Source organism: Neopsephotus bourkii, unplaced genomic scaffold (genome assembly GCF_033783945.1).
Source record: "Neopsephotus bourkii isolate Nb327-2 ecotype Australia unplaced genomic scaffold, CSIRO-AGI_Nbou_v1 NB_1638, whole genome shotgun sequence".
NCBI lineage: Eukaryota > Metazoa > Chordata > Aves > Psittaciformes > Psittacidae > Neopsephotus > Neopsephotus bourkii.
Genome location: NW_026902113.1, coordinates 5111811 through 5135112, shown reverse-complemented (window position 1 = coordinate 5135112; position 23302 = coordinate 5111811). Strand labels below are relative to the sequence as shown.

At 42.8% G+C, this 23302-nt stretch overlaps 1 protein-coding gene across 3 annotated transcripts in view; it reads right to left on the bottom strand.

Moving 5' to 3' along the window:
- Nucleotides 1-13731: 13731 nt before the first annotated feature.
- The window catches only part of ELMOD1 (ELMO domain containing 1), a 42918-nt gene continuing 33347 nt past the window's right edge, over nucleotides 13732-23302 (bottom strand). For 2 of the 3 annotated variants that reach the window (XM_061374464.1, XM_061374463.1), the window contains 6 exons: nucleotides 22293-22426; nucleotides 21051-21119; nucleotides 20711-20734; nucleotides 18525-18575; nucleotides 16911-17044; nucleotides 13732-15168 (listed from right to left, as the gene is read on the bottom strand). In XM_061374464.1, coding sequence (XP_061230448.1) covers nucleotides 14996-15168; nucleotides 16911-17044; nucleotides 18525-18575; nucleotides 20711-20734; nucleotides 21051-21119; nucleotides 22293-22426 — 585 coding nt within the window. In that variant the 3' untranslated portion in view covers nucleotides 13732-14995. The remainder of the gene's footprint in view (nucleotides 15169-16910; nucleotides 17045-18524; nucleotides 18576-20710; nucleotides 20735-21050; nucleotides 21120-22292; nucleotides 22427-23302) is intronic. The other variant, XM_061374465.1, reaches the window with a different exon arrangement.

Genomic DNA, 23302 nt, shown 5'->3' with positions numbered 1-23302 from the left:
TATTTTAATGGATTCAGAGAATCAGCATCTTCTCAAAATGCAGCTTTCTGCAGGAAGGCAGTTAGATGTGTGCCATGCTGCTGATACAGGTCTCCTTCCCCTCCAGGGACCTGCAAGAAGCAGACAACGATGCAGGGCTGTGCTGAGGTACCTGAGGCCAGTCTCGATATGGTTAGGTGGAGAGATGCTGGCTGTGACAGCTGGCACTCATGCCTGAGCTTAGAGGAAAGACAGCAAATGTTGTAGTAGCACCACTTGCTAAGTGAGTGTGTTGCTTAAAGATTGCTAGTAAGTGATCCATTGCCCTGTATCATCAGCATGGGGTTTTGCAGTCACCCCTGCTGCAGCATGTGTGGTGCACAAGACATGAATGCAGCACAGTATCTGATCATGGAGAAGATTGCCAAGGTGACATAATGCTTACCCTGCTGCTTCTCCCATCCCGCATACTTTGCTAAAGGCACTCTGTGTAGAGTTCACAGGAACTGCCAACAAGTAAAACAGTAGTTGCTCATGACTTTCACCTGACCCCAACAAGGCATTTTTCACTCTAAGTATAGATAGATGAATTAGCCTCACCCAGAACCAGAAGTTCAGTGGTATCCTTTCTGTTTGTTTTCCTGGGCCATGGATCAGACTGTAGCCACCTAATTTTAGATGTTCTGATTTCAAAAGATTGGCTCCAGGCCAGGTAATTTGGAATTGCCAAGCACTCAGCACTTCACTCAACACAAACAGGATGTTCAATGTGCTTTTGGAAAAAACAGACCACTAGTTTGTGTGTGTGCATACCAACCTCGAAACCAAATTTTAGGCACCAAGATTTGAAGCTTTGACTGAACATTAGAAAATTATTCAGTGGGGGTTATCAAAATGCTTGTATCAAGCATCAGTGGTTGCAGTTGAAACCAGTATATAGATATTTGTTTTTTTCCAAGAAAAGGGGTTTTATCAAGGAAAACTAAAATGTATCAAAGACAAACACTATGCTTGAAGACCAACGGTGTCCATTTTGCTTCTGAATGATGTCTGGCTGTTGTAGACTGTATGGCGTGTGCCCCCTTTCTCCTTTCTTGCTGAGGCGCCAGGTCTGGCAGGTTCTCTATCTTGCGTGATGTAACCAAGCATTCCTATGATGTGTTACCTCCAAGTCACAAGGTAGGAAACTGCTGTGCAGTGAGAGAAAGATGAGAATGGGGAAGTGTGGTTGAGACTGAGGAACTGCATGTGCTGAATTTCTAAGTGGGTTGATTGCAAACTATTTCCTGCTGACAGTTTTCATTTTGCAAAGTTTCACTCAAGATTCAGTTTCATGGGGAAAAAATTGCACACTGTGTAAACTGTGTGTGCGTGTGTTGTTTGTGTGTGCTCAGTAGATGACAGAAACAGAAGGAAAGGCAAAAAGTGTGGTTTTCACCCTTATCAAGACAGCATTCCTGTGTTTGCATTGAAGTTTTCCCTGCATCAAACCAAGAAAATGCGGAGCACAAATAATTTCCTCGCTACACAGCAAGTCCAGTGTGGTTCTATTTTTACAACCGTGTTTGGAAGTGTCCCAAAGGCAATAGATGCCCTTGCAATTCAAGAAGAACTTTGCACAATACTCATCTATATTTTGCTGGTGCAGTGAGCTACAAGGGATCAAGAAGACTGACATCTGCTGACGGGGTTGCCATTGCCGGGGCTCCTAAATCATTCTTCACCTACACAGCTGAGCTGGTTTGCCCCCTGTGCATGGGGTTTACCCACAGATTAGTGTCTCTGGTCTGAGCTGGAAAAGAGTCTGGCGCGTTTCCCAGGGCTGTATACAGCTGGTGCTCCAGCCAACCAACTCTGACCTCTTAGCTTAACAGTTCAGCTGTCAGCTTCTAAAGAGAGATGACAGCATTTTCGAGCAAGCTCCATTATGCTTATCATCTAATGCTAATCTCTGCTCACACTGAGCTGATCTGTGAGGAAGTGTAAAGAAGCATAAATTCATGCAAAATGAACAGAGATGGTCAGTTTGTGCTGGTGTGTATGCTGTACTGCACTTGTACTTGCTAGTTCTTCGCTGCAGTAGGTGGATGATGGAGATGAGTAATAATTTGGTTTTGGCAGCAGTTGTTAGCTAAATGTAAGTCTATGATTCCTTATACTACAGCTTGCATAGCAGGATCCGGAAGGGCATTTATATGGTGCATGGATGTGCCTTGATCCATTGGCTTTGCATATATGCCTCTTTGTGTACCCAGAAGAGCAGCCAGAGCTGTTTCTCTTCTGAATGGCTGTTTTCTTCTTGCTTCATCTCTTACGTTTCTTTTAGGAGGCAGGCAGTGGCCTTTCCTCTTGACTACATGGCCAGGGCAGGATGCCGTCTACAGCAACAGAGTCGTGCCCTGTTCGTGTCTGCTCTGCACTGCTGTTCCTGCCCATGTATATGAAAGCTTGGAATGACTGTGGTGACCTGAAGATCAAATTGATAGGGTCAGGGTATTCACAGTGACTCGGGTATCTAACAGTTTCTTAGGAAGGACTTAATCACTTGTAGAGATACACCTTTCTACATGCACTTCGCATAACTTTGGTCTTGCACATTACTGTGACAGCCTGGCCTAGATGCATTCTCCAAAAGCTCTAGTGTGAGTGACCCAATTCCTAGCCAAAATTATGGAAAACTGAGCAATAAATAATCTAGAATGGATGTTTCATGTACCTCTTTTCCCTGCAGTATTCAACCATTTTCATGTTCAGTTTCTTGTCCATAGACATCTGTTGGCATATCTGAAAGCAGGAGCATGATTTTTTCGCAACCAGGTTAGGAAGGACCTGTGAAAGTGGTGAGACACTGGCAGAGGTTGCCCAGAGAAGCTGTGGATGATCCACTCTTGGCAGTGTTCAATGCCAGGTTGGATGGGGCTTTTGATCTGGTCTCCTGGAAGGTGTCCCTGCTCATGGGAGGGGATTGGAACTAGAAGATCTTTAAGGTCCTTGCAACTACTCTGTAATTCTGTGATCTGCTGCTGCATGCTGCAAGCCATTTCCCCAGTGGACTTGGGCCTGGTTGCATCAGGCAGTAATCAGCCCTTTTGTGTTCCCCTGGTTCTGATCTAATCCCTACAAAAGTCTGTTTCAGCATCACATGGAAAAGGTATGCCACAAGTAGCTTTAGATCTTTCACTTAAACCCACTTTTGAACAGAAGAATTTCACTATAAGAAATCTTACATCCTGTATTAAGCTCTATTAACTAATACTTATGAACATAGGATTTGAAACACTAAGTCCCACACATTAAATCCATACCTGTGAATATATGTTAAATCCAAATGTTACTAATTACAAACAAATTTGGGTGGACTGGAACATCTGATTGTTAATCAGCCCACCTCACAAGTGTGTCAAGGTCCCTCTGGATGGCATTCCTTCCCTCCAGCGTATCAACCGAACCACACAGCTTGGTGTCATCGGCAAACTTGCTGAGGGCGCACTCAATCCCACTGTCCATGTCAGCGACAAAGATGTTGAACAAGACCGGTCCCAACACCAATCCCTGAGGGACACCACTCGTTACTGGTCTCCAGCCGGACATTGAGCCATTGACCACAACTCTTTGCATGCAGCCATCCACCCAGTTCTTTATCCACGGAGTGGTCCATTCATCAAATTGATGTCTCTCCAATTTAGAGACAAGGATGTCGTGTGGGACAGTGTTGAATGCTTTACACAAATCCAGGTAGATGACATCAACTGCTTTACCGCTGTCCATCAGTTCTGTAGCCCCATCATAAAAGGCCACCAAATTGGTTAGGCAGGATTTCCCCTTAGTGAAGCCATGCTGGCTGTCACCAAGCACCTTGTTGTTTTTCATGTGCCTTAGCATGCCTTCCAGGAGAATCTGCTCCAAGATTTTGCCAGGCACAGAGGTGAGACTGACTGGTCTGTAATTCCCCGGGTCATCCATTTTCCCCTTCTTGAAAATGGGGGTTATATTTCCCTTTTTCCAGTCATTGGGAACATCACCTGACTGCCATGATTTTTCAAACATGATGGCCAGCGGCTTAGCAACTTCATTCGCCAGCTCCTTCAGGACCCGCGGATGGATTTCATCAGGACCCATGGACTTGTGCACGTTCAGGTTTTCAAGATGGTCTCGAACCAATTCCTCTCCTACAGTGGGCCCAAGGTCTTCATTCTCACAGTCCCTGCGTCTGCCTTCCAAGACTTGGGTGGTGCGGTCAGAGCCTTTGCTAGAGAAGACCGAGGCAAAGAAGTCATTCAGAACCTCAGCCTTCTCCAAATCCTGTGTAGCTAGTTCACCTGAGAGCTTCCTGAGGGGGCCTACGTTCTCCCTAATCTGTTTTTTATTTGCTATGTACCTGTAGAATCCCTTCCTGTTATCCTTAATATCCCTAGCCAAGTTTAATTCTAACTGGGCCTTAGCTTTCCTAACCTGGTCCCTAGCTTCCCGGACAACATCCTTGTACTCTTCCCAGGCTGCCTGTTCTTGCTGCCACTTTCTATAAAACACCTTTTTTTCATTTGAATTTTCCTCAGGAGCTCCTTATCCATCCAAGGAGGTCTCCTGGCCCTCCTGCTGCACTTCCTTCTGGTTGGGATGCAACACTCCTGAGCTTGTAGCAGGTGATCCTTGAAGACCAACCAAGAGTCTTGAGCCCCCCTGCCCTCTAGGGCTATATCCCATGGAACCTTACTAAGCAGGTTTCTGAAGAGGCCAAAGTCTGCTCTTTTGAAGTCTAGGGCAGTGAGCTCGCTGCACGCTCTTCTCACTGTTATAAGGATCTCATATTCAACCATCTTGTGGTCGCTGCATCCAAGGCTGCCCTGGAGTGCCACATTTCCAACGAGCCCTTCCCTGTTGGTGAGCACGAGGTCAAGCATGGCACCTCTCCTTGTCGGTTCCTCTATTACTTGCAGAAGGAAGTTGTCTTCCACACAATTGAGGAACCTCCTGGATTGCTTGTGCCGGGCCGTACCGTCATTCCAACAGATGTCAGGGTGGTTGAAGTCACCCATGAGAACGAGGGCCTGTGAGCGTGAGGCTTTTCCTATCTGCCTATAGAGTGCTTCATCCGCAGATTCCTCTTGATCAGGTGGTCTATAACATATCCCCACAGTAATGTGTCCCATCGCTGTTTTCCCTTTAATCCTGACCCACAAGCTCTCTGTTAACTGCTCACCAGTCCCCAGACAGAGTTCCATACTCTCCAGCCTATCCCTAACATAAAGGGCAACTCCCCCTCCGCGCCTGCCAGGCCTGTCTTTTCTAAAGAGTCTGTAACCTTCCATTCCAACACTCCAGTCATAGGAGCCATCCCACCATGTTTCTGTGATGCCTATAATATCATACCCCCGTAGACGTGCACACATCTCTAATTCCTCTTGTTTGTTCCCCATGCTACGGGCATTTGTATAGAGGCATCTGAGCCGAGCTCCAAATGAAGCCGGCTCATTGGCTGGAGCAGCCGGAATATCTCTGCATTGCTCCAAGCATTTATTATAGGTGCTGGCAACTGACTGGGTGTGTTGGGATGGAATGATGCCCCTCTCCCCCAGCACATCTAGTTTAAAGCCTAGCTTGGCAAGCCTCCTACCAAAACTGTTCTTCCCCTTACCGGACCAGCTCCACCAGCCCCTGTTAGACCTGGCCTACAAACTCGGGTCCCATGTTCAAGACACCCAACCCCTGACTGTGACACTACCTTTTAACCATTTATTAACCTGGCTAATCCTCCTAGCTTTTTTTAGGTCCTCCCCTGTATCCTGGAGAATAGACAAAAAGACTATCTGAGCTCCAGAGCCCTTAACCACCTCTCCCAGGGCTCTGTAGTCCTTCTTTATGCTCCCCAGGCTACTACTATCTATATCCCTAGCACCCACATGTATCACCAGAAGCGTGTAAAGTCCATGGGACTTACTAGACCAGGCAGCCTCTCTGCCACATCCCTGATCCGTGCCCCTGGTAGGCAACACACCTCCCTTGAGACCGGGTCAGACTGACAGACGAGTGCTTCTGTCCCTTTCAAAGTAGAATCCCCTATCACTACGACCCGCTGCTTTTTCCTGGCAGCACCAGCAGAAATCTTTACTAGTGCATCAGCCGGCTGTTTCTGGCACAAGTGCGTTTCCTCATGAGCCCCCTGCAGGACAGCAAAGCGGTTCTGCGTGGGGACAACAGATTCAGGAGGAAGTCCCTTGCTTTTAATTGTCCTTTTTCTCCTTTTTTTTTTTTTTTTTTTTTTGTCACCAATTCCCAGCTTCGAGGGTTAACAACCTCCTTCTTTCCTCCATGAGCTACAGGGGAAGCTTGAGGACTCTGCACAGTTTGGGCAGGGAGCAAGCATTCCTGCTTCCTCTCAGCTACCCTGACATCTTGTAGCCTATTAATAGCTTCCTGCAGCTCAGCCCGTGCTGCAGGAGAGCCTCCACCAGGGAGCACCGAGTGCAGCCCTGCCCATTGTGTACCTTTCCCTCACCAGACCAGTGCAGGCACTCTCTACACCCCGAAGTCTGCACTGCAGCCTCCCCTCTCATCGGCTCTGTCTGAGTGCCTACGGTGGCCACCGCCGGGACAGCCAGAGCAGAGCTCCCACACCGGGCCCTGGTCATACGGCGAGTGCTCACCATCCCGCTCGCCTGCCCGCGCAAACTGCCCCGACCCGCTCTGTTCGCCGCGGTCGCTCGCGCTCCCTGGGGCAGGTTTTTACCCAGTCAGGGCTGGTTCAGCTCCTCCTGGCTCCGCCCCCTGTGAGTCCCTGCTCGCCTCAGCGGAGCTGCCGGCTCCTGGGCAGGTTCTGTCGAGGACTTGAGGCTCCCTCGGTGACTCTCGCCGCTCTGAGTTGAGGCTCCTGGGCGCTGATCTCCCCCCCGCTCCGGTGTTCATAGGCGTCCTCTCTCGAGCTCCTCACCTCAGCAATGGACTGTGAAACTCAGAAGTACAAGATGTCCTGAAAGAAAACAGGACAGACAGGTTTAAAAATGTTCAGATAAATCTGTGGAAGGAAAAAAACCCAGAACATTAAGATCTGTTAAATATGAAGATAGCTTCCTGGCTCCATAGGAAGCTTAACTAAGGACTGCCAACTCAGAAGATATTTTGAGGAGTTATTACTCCTTGTTTTACCTATTATCAGGGCAGTGCAGGAGCTAGGGGCTCCCCATAGCGTCAGGCAGGGCCTGTTCCGCCACCCCAGCTCAGACCAGGGGTGACCAGTGGCAGCTCCAGCAGCAGACATCAGACACGTCCCTGGGAATGGGAATGGGCCAAGTAAGAGAAATGGTGACTGTCAACAACCTTCAAATATATGCAACATGGTAACAAAGAAGAAAGCAATGAACTATTTTCCTTGCACACAAGTAATAGGCTTGAATGTTAGCAAAGGAGATTTCAGAGCATTTTTCTTAGTCTAACGACTAGTGCATGAAGTTGAGTACTATGCTACACTGTTGAAAGGTGAGGGGCTACCAATACTGAGAGATGTTGTCGGCAGTGTTTAAGAACAGGTTCAGACATCCATCAAGAATAGTTTATAACAGCTTTGAGAGGGATACTATCTCCTAGGGAGCTTCCATGAAAGCAAATACCAAAGGCTACCCTTTTTTGAGAGGCCTCAGCCTCCCCAGCCTGGCTCAATGAAGATATTTTAAAATGAAGAAAAATGCTGCAATTAGCTTACAGGACCTAACAATGAGTGTGTGAATAGGTCAATCTGCACTCCTCTTGGAGGAATTCTGAAAATGTTTAGGTGACTTAAAGCAGTGCTTCCAGTGCGAAAAATTCTTGCCTCAGGGAGGACGGGTGCTACAGGAATTTTATACCCTCCAGGCTGCTGCAGCCTCTTTGGAATCTCTCAGACCTGGAGTTCAGGATCTTTGACAGTCTTTCTCCAAGGTAAGGGCATTCACAACAGGTGAGTCCTACCCAGGCAAAGAATATCTGAAGTTGCAAGGGGACCCATAAAGATCATTGAGTACGACTCAAAACGTACGACTAAGAGTATTGTCCAGATGCTTCCTGAACTCTGACAGGCAAACTGAGTTAAAATCTCCTAAATAGAGTTCCAAACCCCTGGAGGGGCAGAGCCTCAAAAGTGATTGCCAAGATCTGAATTCCACCAGAAACTCAAGTCTAATTAACTAATTTGGTTAACAGTTTTCTTGGAGATAGTTAAGAAGCATCCATAGTACTATTGCTCCAGCAGTCAGCTCAGGGGCAGCTGCAGGAATGAGCAGGAGCTGGCACACAGCGGTGCTTTGCCCGGTGGACGAGGAGCGCCGGGCGCCGGGCAGGACCTGCCGGCTGGCGCTGTCCAGGGTGCTGCACCGACACCTCCGGCCTGACAGTGGGGAAAGTGATCGTCCAAACCCTCAGGGGTTTGTTTTGCGCGAGAAACCTCTTGCTTTTACCCCCAGATGTTCCTTGGTTATAATTCAGAGCGTCAACCAAAAGGCAGTTAATGTGAGGGTGCTCTTAAAGATATCTCTGCTCACGGCTTTGAAGTTGTATTTTGGGTTTTCTCTCTTATGACCTCAAATTCATTGCATAGTCAGACATCGATGATAAAGACTAGATTATGGGTGTCTTGCAAGAAGAAAAGTTTTGAAGATTGACTGAGACTTTGGTTGCAACAAGTAAGAATGCCAGTTAAAGGATTAGGTAAGGAGACCAAAGGCAATTCTCTCTCTGGGAGGAAGAGAGTCCTATCATTCAGATGTCTAGGAGCTATCATCGCTGTGCCTGAAAAATAATGGAATAGAACTGTGGCATAGAAGTTAATTACCATTATGTATGAGATTCATAGGCAGTGACTGTAGGCATCCATAATAAATTCAGCAGGATCACAAAAAATACTGTTGCTAGACAGTGATGTTAAATTTGCACTTACAGGTGCAAAGTAAGAATATAGAATGAAATGTTGAAGTGCCAGCATCTCTCTCTCTGCCTTGCAGTTCAGACAGCTCCAAAATGACTTGAAGTGCTGCAGGTTCCCAAATGCACTTCACAATCTCTCTATAACTTTTGGATCTCTGTTGGAATTAGATATGAGTTTAGTGCTCCAAAACCACTGATATTTCTATATGATAAGAAAGTCACTGTCTGGCTTTTCAAATAGTCTCTGAGGATACGAATGCTTAGTCTAGCTTTTAATACAAGGGCACTCATACCATTCATCAAGGATGACTTTCTGACGCACTCAGTAGATAGCTGATGTTCACATCTCTCTCAGACCTGTCTTTTTATGCAGCAAATGAAGGAGAACACCATGCTGTGGTTATAACTCCTTTCTGGGGCTCAGGGTCCCCTGTTTGCTGTTGCTGTATTCATCTCTTCTGGACAGATTTGGAGCCAGTGTACATTTGCACAGCTTCACAGCAGACTTGGACTAACTGGGGCCTGTCTCAGGCATGGACAAAAAGTAAAATAAATTCTATTCTGCAAGATAGAATCAGATGGTTCTCTCTGGAGAGAGCCTGGTAGGAGTTTGAGAGTACTTTAGGGGCAGAAGAACCCTATGCACTAAATTAGCAGCTGAGAAGAGCTAGAGAAGCTTTTTATTCCCCATGCAGCCACATGCTCATGTCCCTTTCCACTGCCCTCGTGAAAGGTGCAAAGCAGTTGAAGGCAGCAGCCTTGTGATGGCCAAGTTTACAGCAACCCTCCTAAACCTGGTGCCACCATGGCCCTCCGCAGGCTGGGCCAGGGCAGGATCAGAGGAGAAGGCTCATCAGGTCAGCTGGTGCCTGCTCAGATCCCTGCTCCCACCATTGTTTCTTTGCTCCTTTTTGGACCACAGAGCTATGGAGAGGTGACATCCACATCCTCTGCAACATGGCTCTGCCAAATGTGTGTGACAAAGGGTGAAAGGGAGAGAAGCTGAAGGTGCAGTGAGTGCAGAGACATGAGAATGAGGAAAGTGTATGTCTGTTGGCTTAAATCCAAATCAACCAACCAATGTGATTGGAAAACTGGGAGAAAGTGAAGAGGCAGATGGAGGAGTGAGGAGGAGATGATGGCTTAGTCACAACAGCTTAAAGCAGCACGTGAGAAGATCCAGAGCCAAGTCTTGCTCCCCTCCCTCGTTGCAGACTGTAAGCTCTTTGGAGAATACACTACCTTCAAATACATGTTTTTACAGCCACAGTACAGTGAAACCCAGGTCATGGAACACAGCAACACAAGTAACAAACCTTCTGCCCTTCACCATAGTTCATTTTGATCTAAGCTGCTGTACCCAATACTTGCTTGGAGGTTTTAGAGAGAAATCTCTTTTTCTAATTATAGGTTTATAGAGAGAACAGTTTCCTTTACTAGAATAAGTAATGACCTGATTTTTATGTGTGCTGCTCAGAGGGGAAAGCACAAAGCCAGTCCTGCTATATTCCTATGTGATCTTGTAGGAAGGCTCCTGGCTAATTTTTGGCAAGCCTTACAGAAAACCTGCACTGCCGCAGACTAAGGAAAACAATGAATAATTCATTTTCTGATCTGTTTCAGGATTGTTTTCTCCAAAATATCTATTTTAATAATTCATGTGATTTTTAGCTGCACCATGCTGCAGATGCAAGGGTACAGAAAGAGCCATACTGCTTTTGAGTGCAGCCTGGAGGATTCATCAGTACACAATTCCAGCTCACATTGGACGAATTCAAAGTGAGGAATGAGAGTTAAAGATGGGTGGTTAGCAAGATTCAAAGGAGAACAGTTCTCAAAAAATCAGAGGTTATGAGAGCCATTCACAAAGAAGTCTTCCTACAATGCCAGAATGGTCATGTTGAAGGTGTCAAGCTTGTCAAGAGCCAACTGGGGACAGAGGAAAGTACATACAGAGTTCTCCTACTTCCCAACAGAACCCATGGAATGCCTGAATTTAGCATTTATAGAACTGCCCAGGTTTACTGTTTCAGGCTGTAACTGATTCCTACTTCAGTCAGATACATCTGTGTGGCATAGCCATGGATTGAGGTTTCCTGTAGAGCTCAGGCAGGAATGACTCCAATCTACAAGACCCCACTAGTGGGCAACCCTGCAGTGCTGGCTCCCCCTGTGGAAGGGTAAAAAATCTTAGGGCACATTATGACAAAAATGGACAAGTCAGCAAATGAAAAGTTAAAAGCTAACCACAGCCCATGAAGGGCAGGATAAAGGAAATGATGATTCCAACTGCAAAAGGAAACCAGTATGTGCATGATGAAACCAGTGATTCTCTAGGTCAGTAGCAGCAGATCTGGGTACATTAACCTGAGCATCAGTGCTCTGTTCACATACATCCTGCTCCAACTAACACCACTTACTTCAACTAGCCACATGCTGAAAATCTGCTTGCAGCAAAGTGCTCCAGCCAGCACCACTAAGCCACTGGCACCCAGCTGTGCCCCATGGGGCGCACAGTACAGATGCAGCTGCTGTTAAAGATTGGTCTTCCATTAGCAAGGACAATGGATTAATCCTCTTTACCTTCTACACGACAGGAAATTTTCCAGTCCAGCTTAAGTGCTGCTGCAAGAAACAGCAGGAGTTACGATTCTCCAAGACAAACTGCATAAATAAGATGGACTTTGATTGCCTCTAAAAATAGTACCTAGAAATGCCACCAGCATTTAAAAAAATACCTGCCTAAAGAGCCAGTAAGAACCTCAGAAAAAATAATTCTCCCTTCCCCAAAGGAAAAAAAAAGCTACAAGCTAAGAAGTGACAGAAAGCCGGAGCAGCACTCGCTCTCCTCCTGGCTGTAATCAAAACCCTGCTCACAGATACTGCTGGTGCTCACCACCCCAGCTTCGCAGATGCTGGTGCAGCAGTGAGGTTACTGAAGACAAATCAGTGCCCACCTACATTGCTGAAGGAGCCCTAGCAACAATTTAAATTCACATTAGCTGGCATAAATAGTGCTGTGCTATGGGAAGTGACACAGAGAATCTATAATGTAGAGAAATACAGGCCACCCTCGTATAATTTTGCATATAGAAATAAAGAACCACAACACTATGCGGTCCTTTTTTCTGGCTTTAAGCATACAAAGGTAAACATTTCCACAGTTCGAATCACATGCAACCTGCCAATATCATGTTTTTATCAACTATATTTTTATCTGCCTGCCCAAAGCAAGACATACTCTGTATAGCATCAGTAAGCTATCTTGTATTTTATAAACCAAAGAGCATCTTAGACTAACAACTTGGCTGGGCTTTTTAAAAACACCTGGGTTGGATGCCACTGCCAGCATAAATTATTTGACTAAGAAAAGTACCTGTGAAAAAACAAAGGGTCTGAAGAGCCCCACAGGCTGGGCAGGCAGCACTGGTGGCCATGCAGGGCCAGGGATGATGCTTTCCCAGCAGTGAGCACCTGGGTGGCTTCACAGGAGCCTCCAGGAGAGGAGATATCAGGTGAAGTGCAGCAAACATCAGTTTGTGGAAAGCTTTTCAGAAGATCCAGCCTAAGTCTCCTCTACTCTTAGATAAACTAATACCTGCACCCTGCAGTGAGTATAAATCTTGATTCTACTTTCTTGAAACACATTTTTAACTTTTTTTTCTTCTTTCTGTTTCTTTCATTTTCCCCTCCCTAAGGAAACCAGCATCCAGCTCCTCACAGGTCAGCTTGGAGGTTATCTTTTTTTAATGAAAGTTCAGGTTTGCACTGTGGTAAGGGGCGATTATTGAGGAGGAGGGGAAGCAGTGTTAGGCAGACATTCTCCCTCAGTAGAGCACAGCCAGTTTGACAGGCACCAGGGACACTCTGCCTCAGGTTTGACGGGGGCTTTGAGAGCAAGGATGTCACAGGCAACACAGCTGAAGCACGAGTGGGCAGGAGGATAAGATCTGTAGGCACCGGCATGCAGAGGCTCCACAGGAGAGGGAATTTTGCACTTAGCTTCATCAAAACCATCTCCCTGCAAGACAGGAAAAACAATCAGCCAAAGCAGTGACGCTACAGTGACACGATCTGACAGAGACAGGTGACATTTTCTGATTTTATTTCAAGTTGACACCTTGAGACATGGTGTAACAATTGAGAGGATCAGAGCAGTAAGGAGGTAGCAGGGACCTTAATGCCTCCCTCCCCGTCAACTCCATGAGCTCCAGTTTAGAGAACTAAAAATAAACCAGCATAGCCTAACAAATTGCAGAAGATATTGAAGTCAGAGTGGGGCAGGCAAAGAGAGTCAAATATTTGAAACAATGAAAAGCTGTTGCTAGAAACTGATCTTAGAATTTTCAAGAGTGATGCAAAGTCATCCTTGATTCTGCTGGTTATCAATAACCAGTTTTCAAAATCAGTGGTGAAGTTCAACAAGCAGATTTTATTTCTTGTATTTCATGCAAAATAGGCAATAGCTAAAACTTCCATATTTCTGAATTAGTCAGAAAAGACTAATTATCACAACACCCCAAGAGTTTTGCTCATTAACTCCAAAACTAGTGCAAGTTTCCAGCCCTGGAGAGAAGCCCTAATGCCCAGCTTACATTTTAGCGAACAAATGAGAGGGCTTGAATGCAAGGAGCTTCCCAAGAACTTTACCTATTCCCCATTGATTTACTTTTCACTTATAAAGTGATGGCCCAAGCCACAACTAGAAATGGTATAAAGAACATGATCTGAGGATGTTCAGATCACTCTTCGGACAAGGGAAATACCACAAAGCTGTTATAACCCCTTTTATCTCATCCGTTAAAGTAAGCCAGCTTTCACCTGTATTAGTGTGTATCTCAAAAACAAAACCCACAATGCTTCAGTTTAGAATGACATATAATTTATTAATATAATTCACAAGTAGTTGGGCACTACCCAATCTCCATATGCAAGTGATTTACACAAACATATAATACTAAAATTGATTGCTTAGAAGGTAAAAAATACCATGGGTATGAAATGCCATGGTAGATGCTTTTCAATATACTACACAATCTTCATGTCAGACACTTTTACTCATTTTTTAGAAAAAAAGGCAGTTTGCCATTTTTAATTCTTTTCATAAGTAGTCTGGGAAACTCAAGTGGTTTTGCTCTAAACCTTCTAATCAATTATTTCTCCCAGTTCTTAGGAACTGAATGGACAACCAAAGCAACATTCTCAGTAGTCCAAACTCCCCCCCACCCAAAAAAAAAAAAACAAACAAAAAAAATCCACACCAAAAACAAAACAGATTTTTGCTCCCCCAAATTCACCAAGCATAAGGTGACCAGATCATGTTGCCTTCTAACATGCAACACAAAGTACTAACCCCTGTATGTTCAAAGGAATGTGCAGGAATTTAGACCATGTTTCACCATGGTGGTGTTGGTGACAACAGCCTGATGCTAGAAGTTTTGGCCCCTGCCAGTATCCAGTGGTTGTGAGTGTGTTTGCAGTTCATTGTGGATGCATTAGCATTACCAGATCATTTGGTATTCATGCAGCTGTGGAGTCTGATTACAATTCTGCATAAACTCTTCTCACTGAAACTTGTGTCTCATAAGCCTCATTAATTCTGCATTAAGCATATAATGGCTGCACAGAGAAAACTGGACTTTAATGTGTTTGCCTGCATCAATTAAGTTACACACACAATCTTCTAGATGAGGTCCAAACAAATATTTTGCTTGAAATGCCAGTAGTTACCTTAAAACATACCAAGAAGTTAAAAAGCTTTCACAATACAAGATCCAGCTACTTATTCCACATATACAAAAACACAGCTAGAGAAATACAATTCAATTGTCAATGCTGAATTATGAGGAAAGTCTAAAAAAATAGAAAACCTCTGATATCCAGACATCAATTCAGAATGTAACACTGCAGAATGTGGCAATATGAGCACCCATTTAAAATGAGAAATCCCCAGTGAGAGAAGCAGAAGGGGATCTAGTATGTGTGACCAAAAAAAAAAAAAAGATGAATATTGCACCAAAAACATGCATACAATTGCCATGGTCATTCAGTATGCTAGTGATGGTCTAAGCCATGATCTAACACAAGAGTGAGACAGTGTTTCCAAATGAAATTGAATGAGTAACTACATATTGATTAAACTTTCTGATGCAGCAAAGTGAGGGCACAGCGCCATTTCTGGGTTCTGGAGCTGTTTCAAGATTTGCTTGTGAAATTTCTCTCTGACACGATTGAACTCCATTATATCCAGCGGATCCTCTTCAATCCAGAATTTGTGGAATTCATGCATTAAGTAGCCTACAGAATAATAAAAAAGCAGAGTATGTAAAGATTACACACAAAACTATGAAGAGCAAATCCTGGTCACTGAGGTTGGACACATCACAACAGTATGCGGGCCAAGACTAAACTAGTTTTGGACAAACCCCAAATGTGATGAGTATCATACATTGGCAGAACTTCTCACAACAAACACAAGAAGTCATTAGTTGTCTTGACACACAGATACAGGAACTAAAATATTAAACTAATAAGTATAAAAGCAGGGAAAGATGCTGCTGATGCTGCTCCACGAGCCTTTTGTTTATATGTAAGTTCTGCCTCACAGACATTTCCTCACAGGTACATTGCCTACCCTTCACTAAAATAGAGAACATACAGGTAATATAACTGTCACCATCATGTCTTTCTGTATTAACACTTCCTCCTCATGCATAATTTTACCTTGTGTGTGCATGACCTTGCTGGAAATGTTGTTTAACATTTATGCCTATAATCCTGGAAAGATGAGTGATAAGATGATATACAGAACCACTTTGGTAAGACATTCCTGTTACAGGAAGAAACTTGATTCCATAGTAGATTTAATATATAGGCTCTGATTAAGGCCTTTACCCTCTCAGTTCTGTGCCATCCTTGGACTCAGAGTTTCACTAACAGGAAAAACATTATATTCAGCACTAGGACTTCAGTGAACTGAATCCAATCTCAATCCCAGCTTCCACAGCAGATGAACCACTGAAGATGTGTAATCTTACTTCCCAACACAGTGAAATGTGAAAGTAAGTTTTCTGTATTCCAGAAAGTGAGGGCTTTTGTTGTAAAAAAAAAAAGGTTTAATTGCTTGTACCCATTTATTTCTATTATGTGACAATTACAACACATATACTTATAACTTCAATTTCAAGGTATATTCGTGTAGTCATATTTTTTGCCAATCATTAATTTGCAAAAGGAATGTTACTTTCAGGAGATGTTACTTTCAAAGAAAAGTTCAGTAAAACCCCTCCAAAAATCCCCACAAACAAACAACTAAATAGCATCCTTGTTCTGAAAAGCCTATATAATATTTAATGGAACACATGCCCAGGACACTAATATTTGCCATTTATCCAGTTAGAGCAATAAGAAATTATTATAGCTGCAAAACATCTGTTATCTAAATAGCCAAACTTAAAAAAACCCAAAACAAATAAAGAGAACTGAACTTTTGCAATTGCCATAAATGTGGCATCTCGACTTCTTATCAGATTCTTACCTATACACTGAAAAATATTAGAAGCATTGCTCTCACTGTGCAAGGATGCACAGCAGGTCTGTGCTGCAGGAGGAATGCTCTAATGTGGGGAAAGGGCTGGAACAACTCTACTGAAGGGGGAAGGGTGACACTTGAAGTAGATACACATATTTTAAGACAACTGTACTTATGGCGAAGTGAACTCCAGAAGCTCTTTAAAGTACCCTTAGTTTCTTGCTGTTTAAAAGCACTCTAAGATGACAGGAAGATCACTCGTTCAGGTACTTGGTAGGGGTTTTTTGAGTTATTTGGTGGGATTATTTTGGGTTTTTTTTTTACTCCTTAGTTTGGTAATGGCATCAATCACAACCCAGAACTTAATTCAGTCATCCTAAAGACAGGAGAACAAGACCAGCATGACAGTCCCTGTGCTGTGTCAGGAGATTTTGATAGTATGGGTAGTACAAAAGTGTTACCAGGAGTACAGTTTATGTATTTCCCACACCCCTCCCCAGACACTTACAGAACGTCTGCTGAAAGTGAGTTAGTGTTGGTGCTTCTGGAGCAACATTGTAGAAGTGGGTCTTCAGAGCTCCACTCACAAGCAGGTTGTATGCGAGGTCTGTTATGTTAATGCCCACGATAGCGAAAGAATAGCTGTAAGATAAAAAAGCAGCAACATTTATTGAATGTTTGTCTTATTTCATTACTCTGTAAGAAACACTGATGACTGAAACTGCAGATTTTATGTGCTGCTGAGGTGTATTAATTTTCTCCTTTGTGAGCTTTCAGTGTGAGGGGGTTGGGAAACACCACATATTTATCTTGTCTGCTTTGTACACTCTAATGGCAGTGTTTCCCTTGTGAAACATATGGTCACAGTGAAAAACAGGAGTTTCTTCACTGTGCCAGTATTTTCAGTGGAGCAGCACCAATTCATTCCTATGGAATAAGAACAAGCCCAGGCGTCCCTGAGCTCTCCTCTGACACAGGGCAAGCACTCCACACAGTGTCTATGTCTGCAGTCACCCATCATTTGCTATTTTAACCCATCTGCCCCACTGGAATTCATTACCCACGGTTAGGAACGTCAGGTTTCAACAATCAGTCCTACAAAGACATGGCTAGAGAGCCTGTAAAAGAGATCCAGCTGAGTCACCTCCAATGTTTTCCTAAGAGAGAACTAGGAACACAGGCCAGAAAACAGGCAAAAGCCTAAATCAGATCATGCTGGAAACAGAAATAACAAAATCAAACTCATGAAGCAAACTCCTGTCATGCTAAAAGATATCAACGATGAAAGTACATTTAAGCAAAACACAACTCGGAAACTAGACATTATTTCTTGATTTGTAAGCCTGTTGCCTAAAGAACTTGACGTTCCTGGCAGTGACTATTTCCCAAGAGAATATACAATGTCCCACACTGACATTTAGTGATAAAAGCAAACTTGTTTAGTTATTAAATGATTCCTCCCCTCCTCTAAACACAGCTGTCTTCCGCAGACTGTCCTGGGTATATTTTCAGTTATCTCTGTCAAGCAAACCAAATACATTCCTTTTCTTTAACCTCTGATACATTTCAGAAAGAAAAAATAATAAAAGTCCAGAAGTTAACTGCAACATGGGGCCTAACGGCAATTTTCAGAGAGAAATTAAACATGGGCATTAAAATGATGTATTACGGATTTTCAGATACACTCAGAAGGAACAACCAGTTCCATACTCATGAATAAGGCAGCTGTACCAAACCTACTGCTTAAGAAGAAAGAAATCTAACTAATATTTCCTCCCTATTATGCTTTCCTGAAAGCAGATCAGAACCTGGCTCTGACAGTAAGAATTGAGACTTGATCACATTACACGTTAAGAAGAATTAAACAGGTTTTCATCACTGCACTATTCATAGCATACAGAGAAAGCTTCTCCTTTTTGGTTATTTTTCCTAATTCTTACTTTAAACTGCTTTTCCTGTAATCTTTGATCAAGGTCAAGGTGTGCTTAAGACAATACATGTCAGTATGTACACCAAAATTTCCTTTAAAATGTAACCAGGAAACACCTTTTTCCCCTCAAATATACAGCAGCATTATTAACTGTTGGCCTTGCGGCAACTTTAAAAGGATTTTTAAACTTACCCAATTGCTTTATCAAACTTTTTCTTCTCCCATTCAGCTTTGCTCAGTTGGCTAAGGTGGGGGGGGGGGGGAGAAAAACCATTAAAATCCAGCAGTTGCCACGCATCACTAAGTGATAAATATTTTCTTTCAATTTCTTTGATATCATAACATAGACTGAACATGGTATTCTACCTCCATTGAGGTAATCACATTTAACTTTGCTTCTGACTGAATGGACTGGTATGAAAAGACTTGAAATGAGTAACTGGCTTTATAGCATTGCTGATAAACTTGTTTAATCTTTACTAAGTATGCATCTATGGCAATGCTCTCAGTAAAAGCTAGTTAATTTCTATAGTGGCCATAAAGATAATCCATTTAGATTAAGTCTGAATTATACAGAAGTTGAAAAAATTACATTTCTTTTAACTCAAAGACTGTTCCAGGCTTTCGTGTTTTCAAAGATATACATGGCACTCATCACTGGAGGCATGATTCACCTGAAGAAGCAAACATGAAAAATGCTCCTCTGACAGAAAGTATTTGTGTCCAGCCAAATCAGAAGCCACTCAAGAGTCAAAAGTAAGGATTAGTATTTCTTACTATTTGGCACAATAATGCAGAGCTTTTCAAGGACACAGAAGGTCCCTCCTGTAAAATTGGTTAGAAAACAGATTGATTTTAGACTAAATTTCTGCTGTTCAACCACATTTTCATTTATAGAGTTATGTGATGCAACCAGTCAGCTGATATCCCACTAACCAGGTTTTAATCTACTCTCATGGACCAAGTTTAGCAGAAATCATTGCCTGCATTTATCACCAGCTAAAAGCAGGCATGGAACCAACCTTAGACATGCCTGGGGGAGTTCTGCCTTGGTAAGGCAGATCAGATTTTGCAGGCTTTAGATCCGAAATTACAGACACCAGTGTGTTCTTGGACTATACTTGAGCTACAATTAGTATATATTACACTAAAAACAATACCCTGACATTCATGTAAATACAGTAGTTTAGAATTCTTGCTATTAAGTACCTAGGTTCATACCCATTCTGACCTGAGTGTTATCACATGGCATGAATGAAGAGAAAACTTCACCTCCTAAATGGCTTAGCATACAAGAATACATCAGTCTTCACTCATTTCTCTAAAACCTTAACTGTCTTTGTAGGCTGTGCCATAATATCAGTTAAAAAAACCCAAGCAAGCATTGAATAATAAAGGTGGCACATGTAGAATGTGGACAAACAATACAATTCAACAGACATAGAAATTACATGGATCATGATCTCATCAGAAACTAGCATGGCTGCTAAGCAACCACACCAGGAAGAACACCAGAGGCACCACCAGCAGTATCTATCTTCTACTGAATTCCCTTTCAAGGGGTAGAAATTGCACATGCTCACACAGTGCTCTAAGACAGTCCTTGGTAATCAAACATGTAAATGAAGAACACTTGTGTGTTCCAAATGCTTTTTGTCACAGAATCAGCATTGAGAACTCAAAATACTGAGGAGATTAAAAGCTTCACAGGATTCAGATGTGGACCTTCTATAGGGCAATCTAATATTACTAGCAGAAGAAAAATGCCTTTTAAGGCAAATGATTACTATGCAGCTGGCTAAGAGGCATTTCCACCCCCAGTAATTAGAGAATAAGTCTCCTATTCACAAATCATTCTCAACACAAAATTTATGCCACTTGAAAGTACCTGATTTCTTAACAGTCAGGACAACAGGCTGGCCAGATTAGACCCACCCTTTGTCAGGGTAGGCAGAGTATGTGACTATAAATAAAGGAGCTCTTCAGCTGTCCTAACAAATCCTTGGCCTAGACTACTTTTGATTACCAAGTCAGTCACAGCTGTTGTGACACCACAGTGGCACTGCTTAGACTTTTTTTCCTACATGTAGAAGTCCCCCACATTTGTTCCTTAAGCCTGGTACTAAATAAGTCTAAACCACAATGCTTTAGCTACATCAAGCAGGGTTGATTTCATTCTTTATATATAAGTATTTTCTATATATAAGCTCAGATGTTGCACCATCAACTATGTTTGAGTTAACTTTAGAGAAGAGAATATGGATCTCTCCATGTGGCAACAAAGACTTTCAGTTTATAACATGCCAAATTTGCTGTATGGTTTGATCTTTATTTGCATGTAGGGTCTCATAAAAATAAGAGAAAAGAAAAAAAAATACCTTAGTTCCTTCTTAGTGACTTCCCTTCATTATGAAAAGATAAAAGAATTAAAAGAAAGGTAAATAAAAATACAAAATCACTTGAAATTAGAAGTATAAATGAAAACATTTAACACTAAGTTTAACTATTTCTAAAGATGCAGTATATAAGTTTGCCTCTTGGACTTGATCAGTTATCATGGATGGATCATGATCATGATCAATCCAGTACTTGAAAACAGATAGCATGTGGCAAGACCCAAGCATATGTTCAACAAAAAACACCTCCCCCCTCCTGCCCCAAGCTCCAGCCAGGACAGTGCTCTTTCAAGATACTGTTTTTACTGGTTTCAGACATTACCTGTATTTAGGATGAAGAGAATCAGAGAGAACTTGCTGAGCTATCTCAGTGTCCCATTCAGCAAAATACCTGCAGATATATATGTTTAGGGTGAATTGTTTAAGAAATACAATGAAAAAAGCATCTTAACTTATACTGAGCTATCCATGGTAGGATACTACATGTGTTGTGCAGTATGAGTAGCGTTTAATGTGTTAAATTCATTAAGCTACTACTTAGACCCCCAAATTAAAGTGCAACTCCATGAGCGCTTAGTGAAAGTGCATTACCAGAGTCTCCTTTCTATCCATCCTACTAAAAAAAGAAAATCAGTTGCTTATTACTAGAGCATGCTGGCTGTTGAGCTCAAGGGAAAGCAGTTCAGGCTTCTGGATGTCGCAGATTCATTAAGCAAGATAAGAGTCATCACAGGAGACTGAGAATTGAAATACATAGTACTGATTCATCTCAGTTGGAAGTTCAAAGCCAGAGTCAAGAGTCCAGCTCCTCCACTGAGCCTCCCTAAACAGTGATGTACCGACAGTGGATGATTTATGTCCTTCAATCAGTAAAAGCAGAAAATATTTCTTTTTCCCCTCGTAGGGGGAGGTTATTTTCCTAAATGTTTCAAAGTTATGTAACAACTTGCAGCAGATAAAAGGGCTGGAGGAACTAACAGTCATTGATTGATTCCCAAATTACCAGCCACACATGGTACCAACACCTGGTGTGCATGAGGCAGAAGGGAAAAGTGATGGAAACTCACTGCTTAATTTCGAGTATAGACAGAAACAGAAGCAGCAGTCTAACCACATAATTCTGCCATGAAGATCACATTTCAAGTGTTTTGGCCAAGAATTCAGCAAGAAATTCCCAAACAAGAAAGCTGAGCAGTAACATAACCCTCCCGCCTGTTCACTTGCAGGGCATTTTGTTTAATGAGATCTAGATATTTGGTGAAAATATACTTTACAGTTTCTTTCTTGTGGGAATAGAGTGCTAAATTACTGTGTCACAGAGAAACTAAGATTAAAAAAGGGTTTAGCAAGTGGTGCTACTGAGTTGAATTAGGAATGCCAAACCAAAGGAGACTCCTTCAAGAAGAGAAACCCTCCAAAAACTGGGCTAGCAAATAAATTCTTTCAGTTTTTTATATCAAGTCCCTAACACTTTTATATGTTATCCCCACAGACTTGCTAAAAACCCGCAAGTAATGCTGATTTTCATGACTTCAGACACACATTGACAGAGGAACATACTTACACCAAGTTATATAAGCCCAGGAGACCCATCCCTCTAAAGTCTGTTTTAGGATCATCACCTTGGAAACCAATTTCACACCACTGCTTTGAAATCCGAGCATTCAATGGTGAATTGGGCTTCAAGCATTTCCACAACTAGGAAAATTACAGGTAAAACATAATGAAACTTCCACACATTAGTAAGGCTTCTTCATTTTAAACCAAGCTATGTTCTTATGTAACATTACTATCCCAGCAATCCAGACATCAACTCAAATTAAATTCCTGGAGGTGAGGAAAGTGGGGAGAAATCCCAAACCACTATTAAGCACTGCAGACATTTCAGCCCTACAAGGCCCTTCTGACCTTATTTGGCAGCTGTTGTAACGTCTCTCAGAAGAGCTTGTTTTGTTCACACCTTATGCATCAAACTAGTGTCTGCCTCCATAAGCACTAAGACAGGAATGGGCTGCAATTTGGTTGTAAATCACTGTCAGAGCTGCAGGCAATCAGCCCTCAAATCCCTGAGGCCCTGCAGTAATCTTTTCTCCAGCATCTTTTGCAAGTCTCTGGAAGGGTTATAAATCAAGAGTGCTGACTTGGCTACCACAGTGCTGAAAAGCAAATCAGAGAACATAAAATAAAAATCCATACAAGAATAGCATGTGCCACCTCCATACTTAACTAAGGGGTGAATCATTCATTGATCTTGCATAAAGAGGAAAAAAGACAAAGTGATTTAACAAGCCAGATCCTCATCTGGAATAAATCCACTTAGCTGCACTGGTCCAACAACTTTAGTGCCTAAATATCATATTGCTAGGCACCTACAAGCAGCCTAAATTGGCATATCTGATAAATACATAACTTTCTGCACATCTCATGTGCCATTTCACAAACTCTCCCTTGCCAAAGCGTATTAAGAAATCAGGTGCTCTCCATAAACTATGAGTAGGTAAGTAGGGCCTCAAGAGCTACAAGACAAGGCCTTTCCAAGTGAAGGAACGATATGCACATTTCCCAAATAAGAAA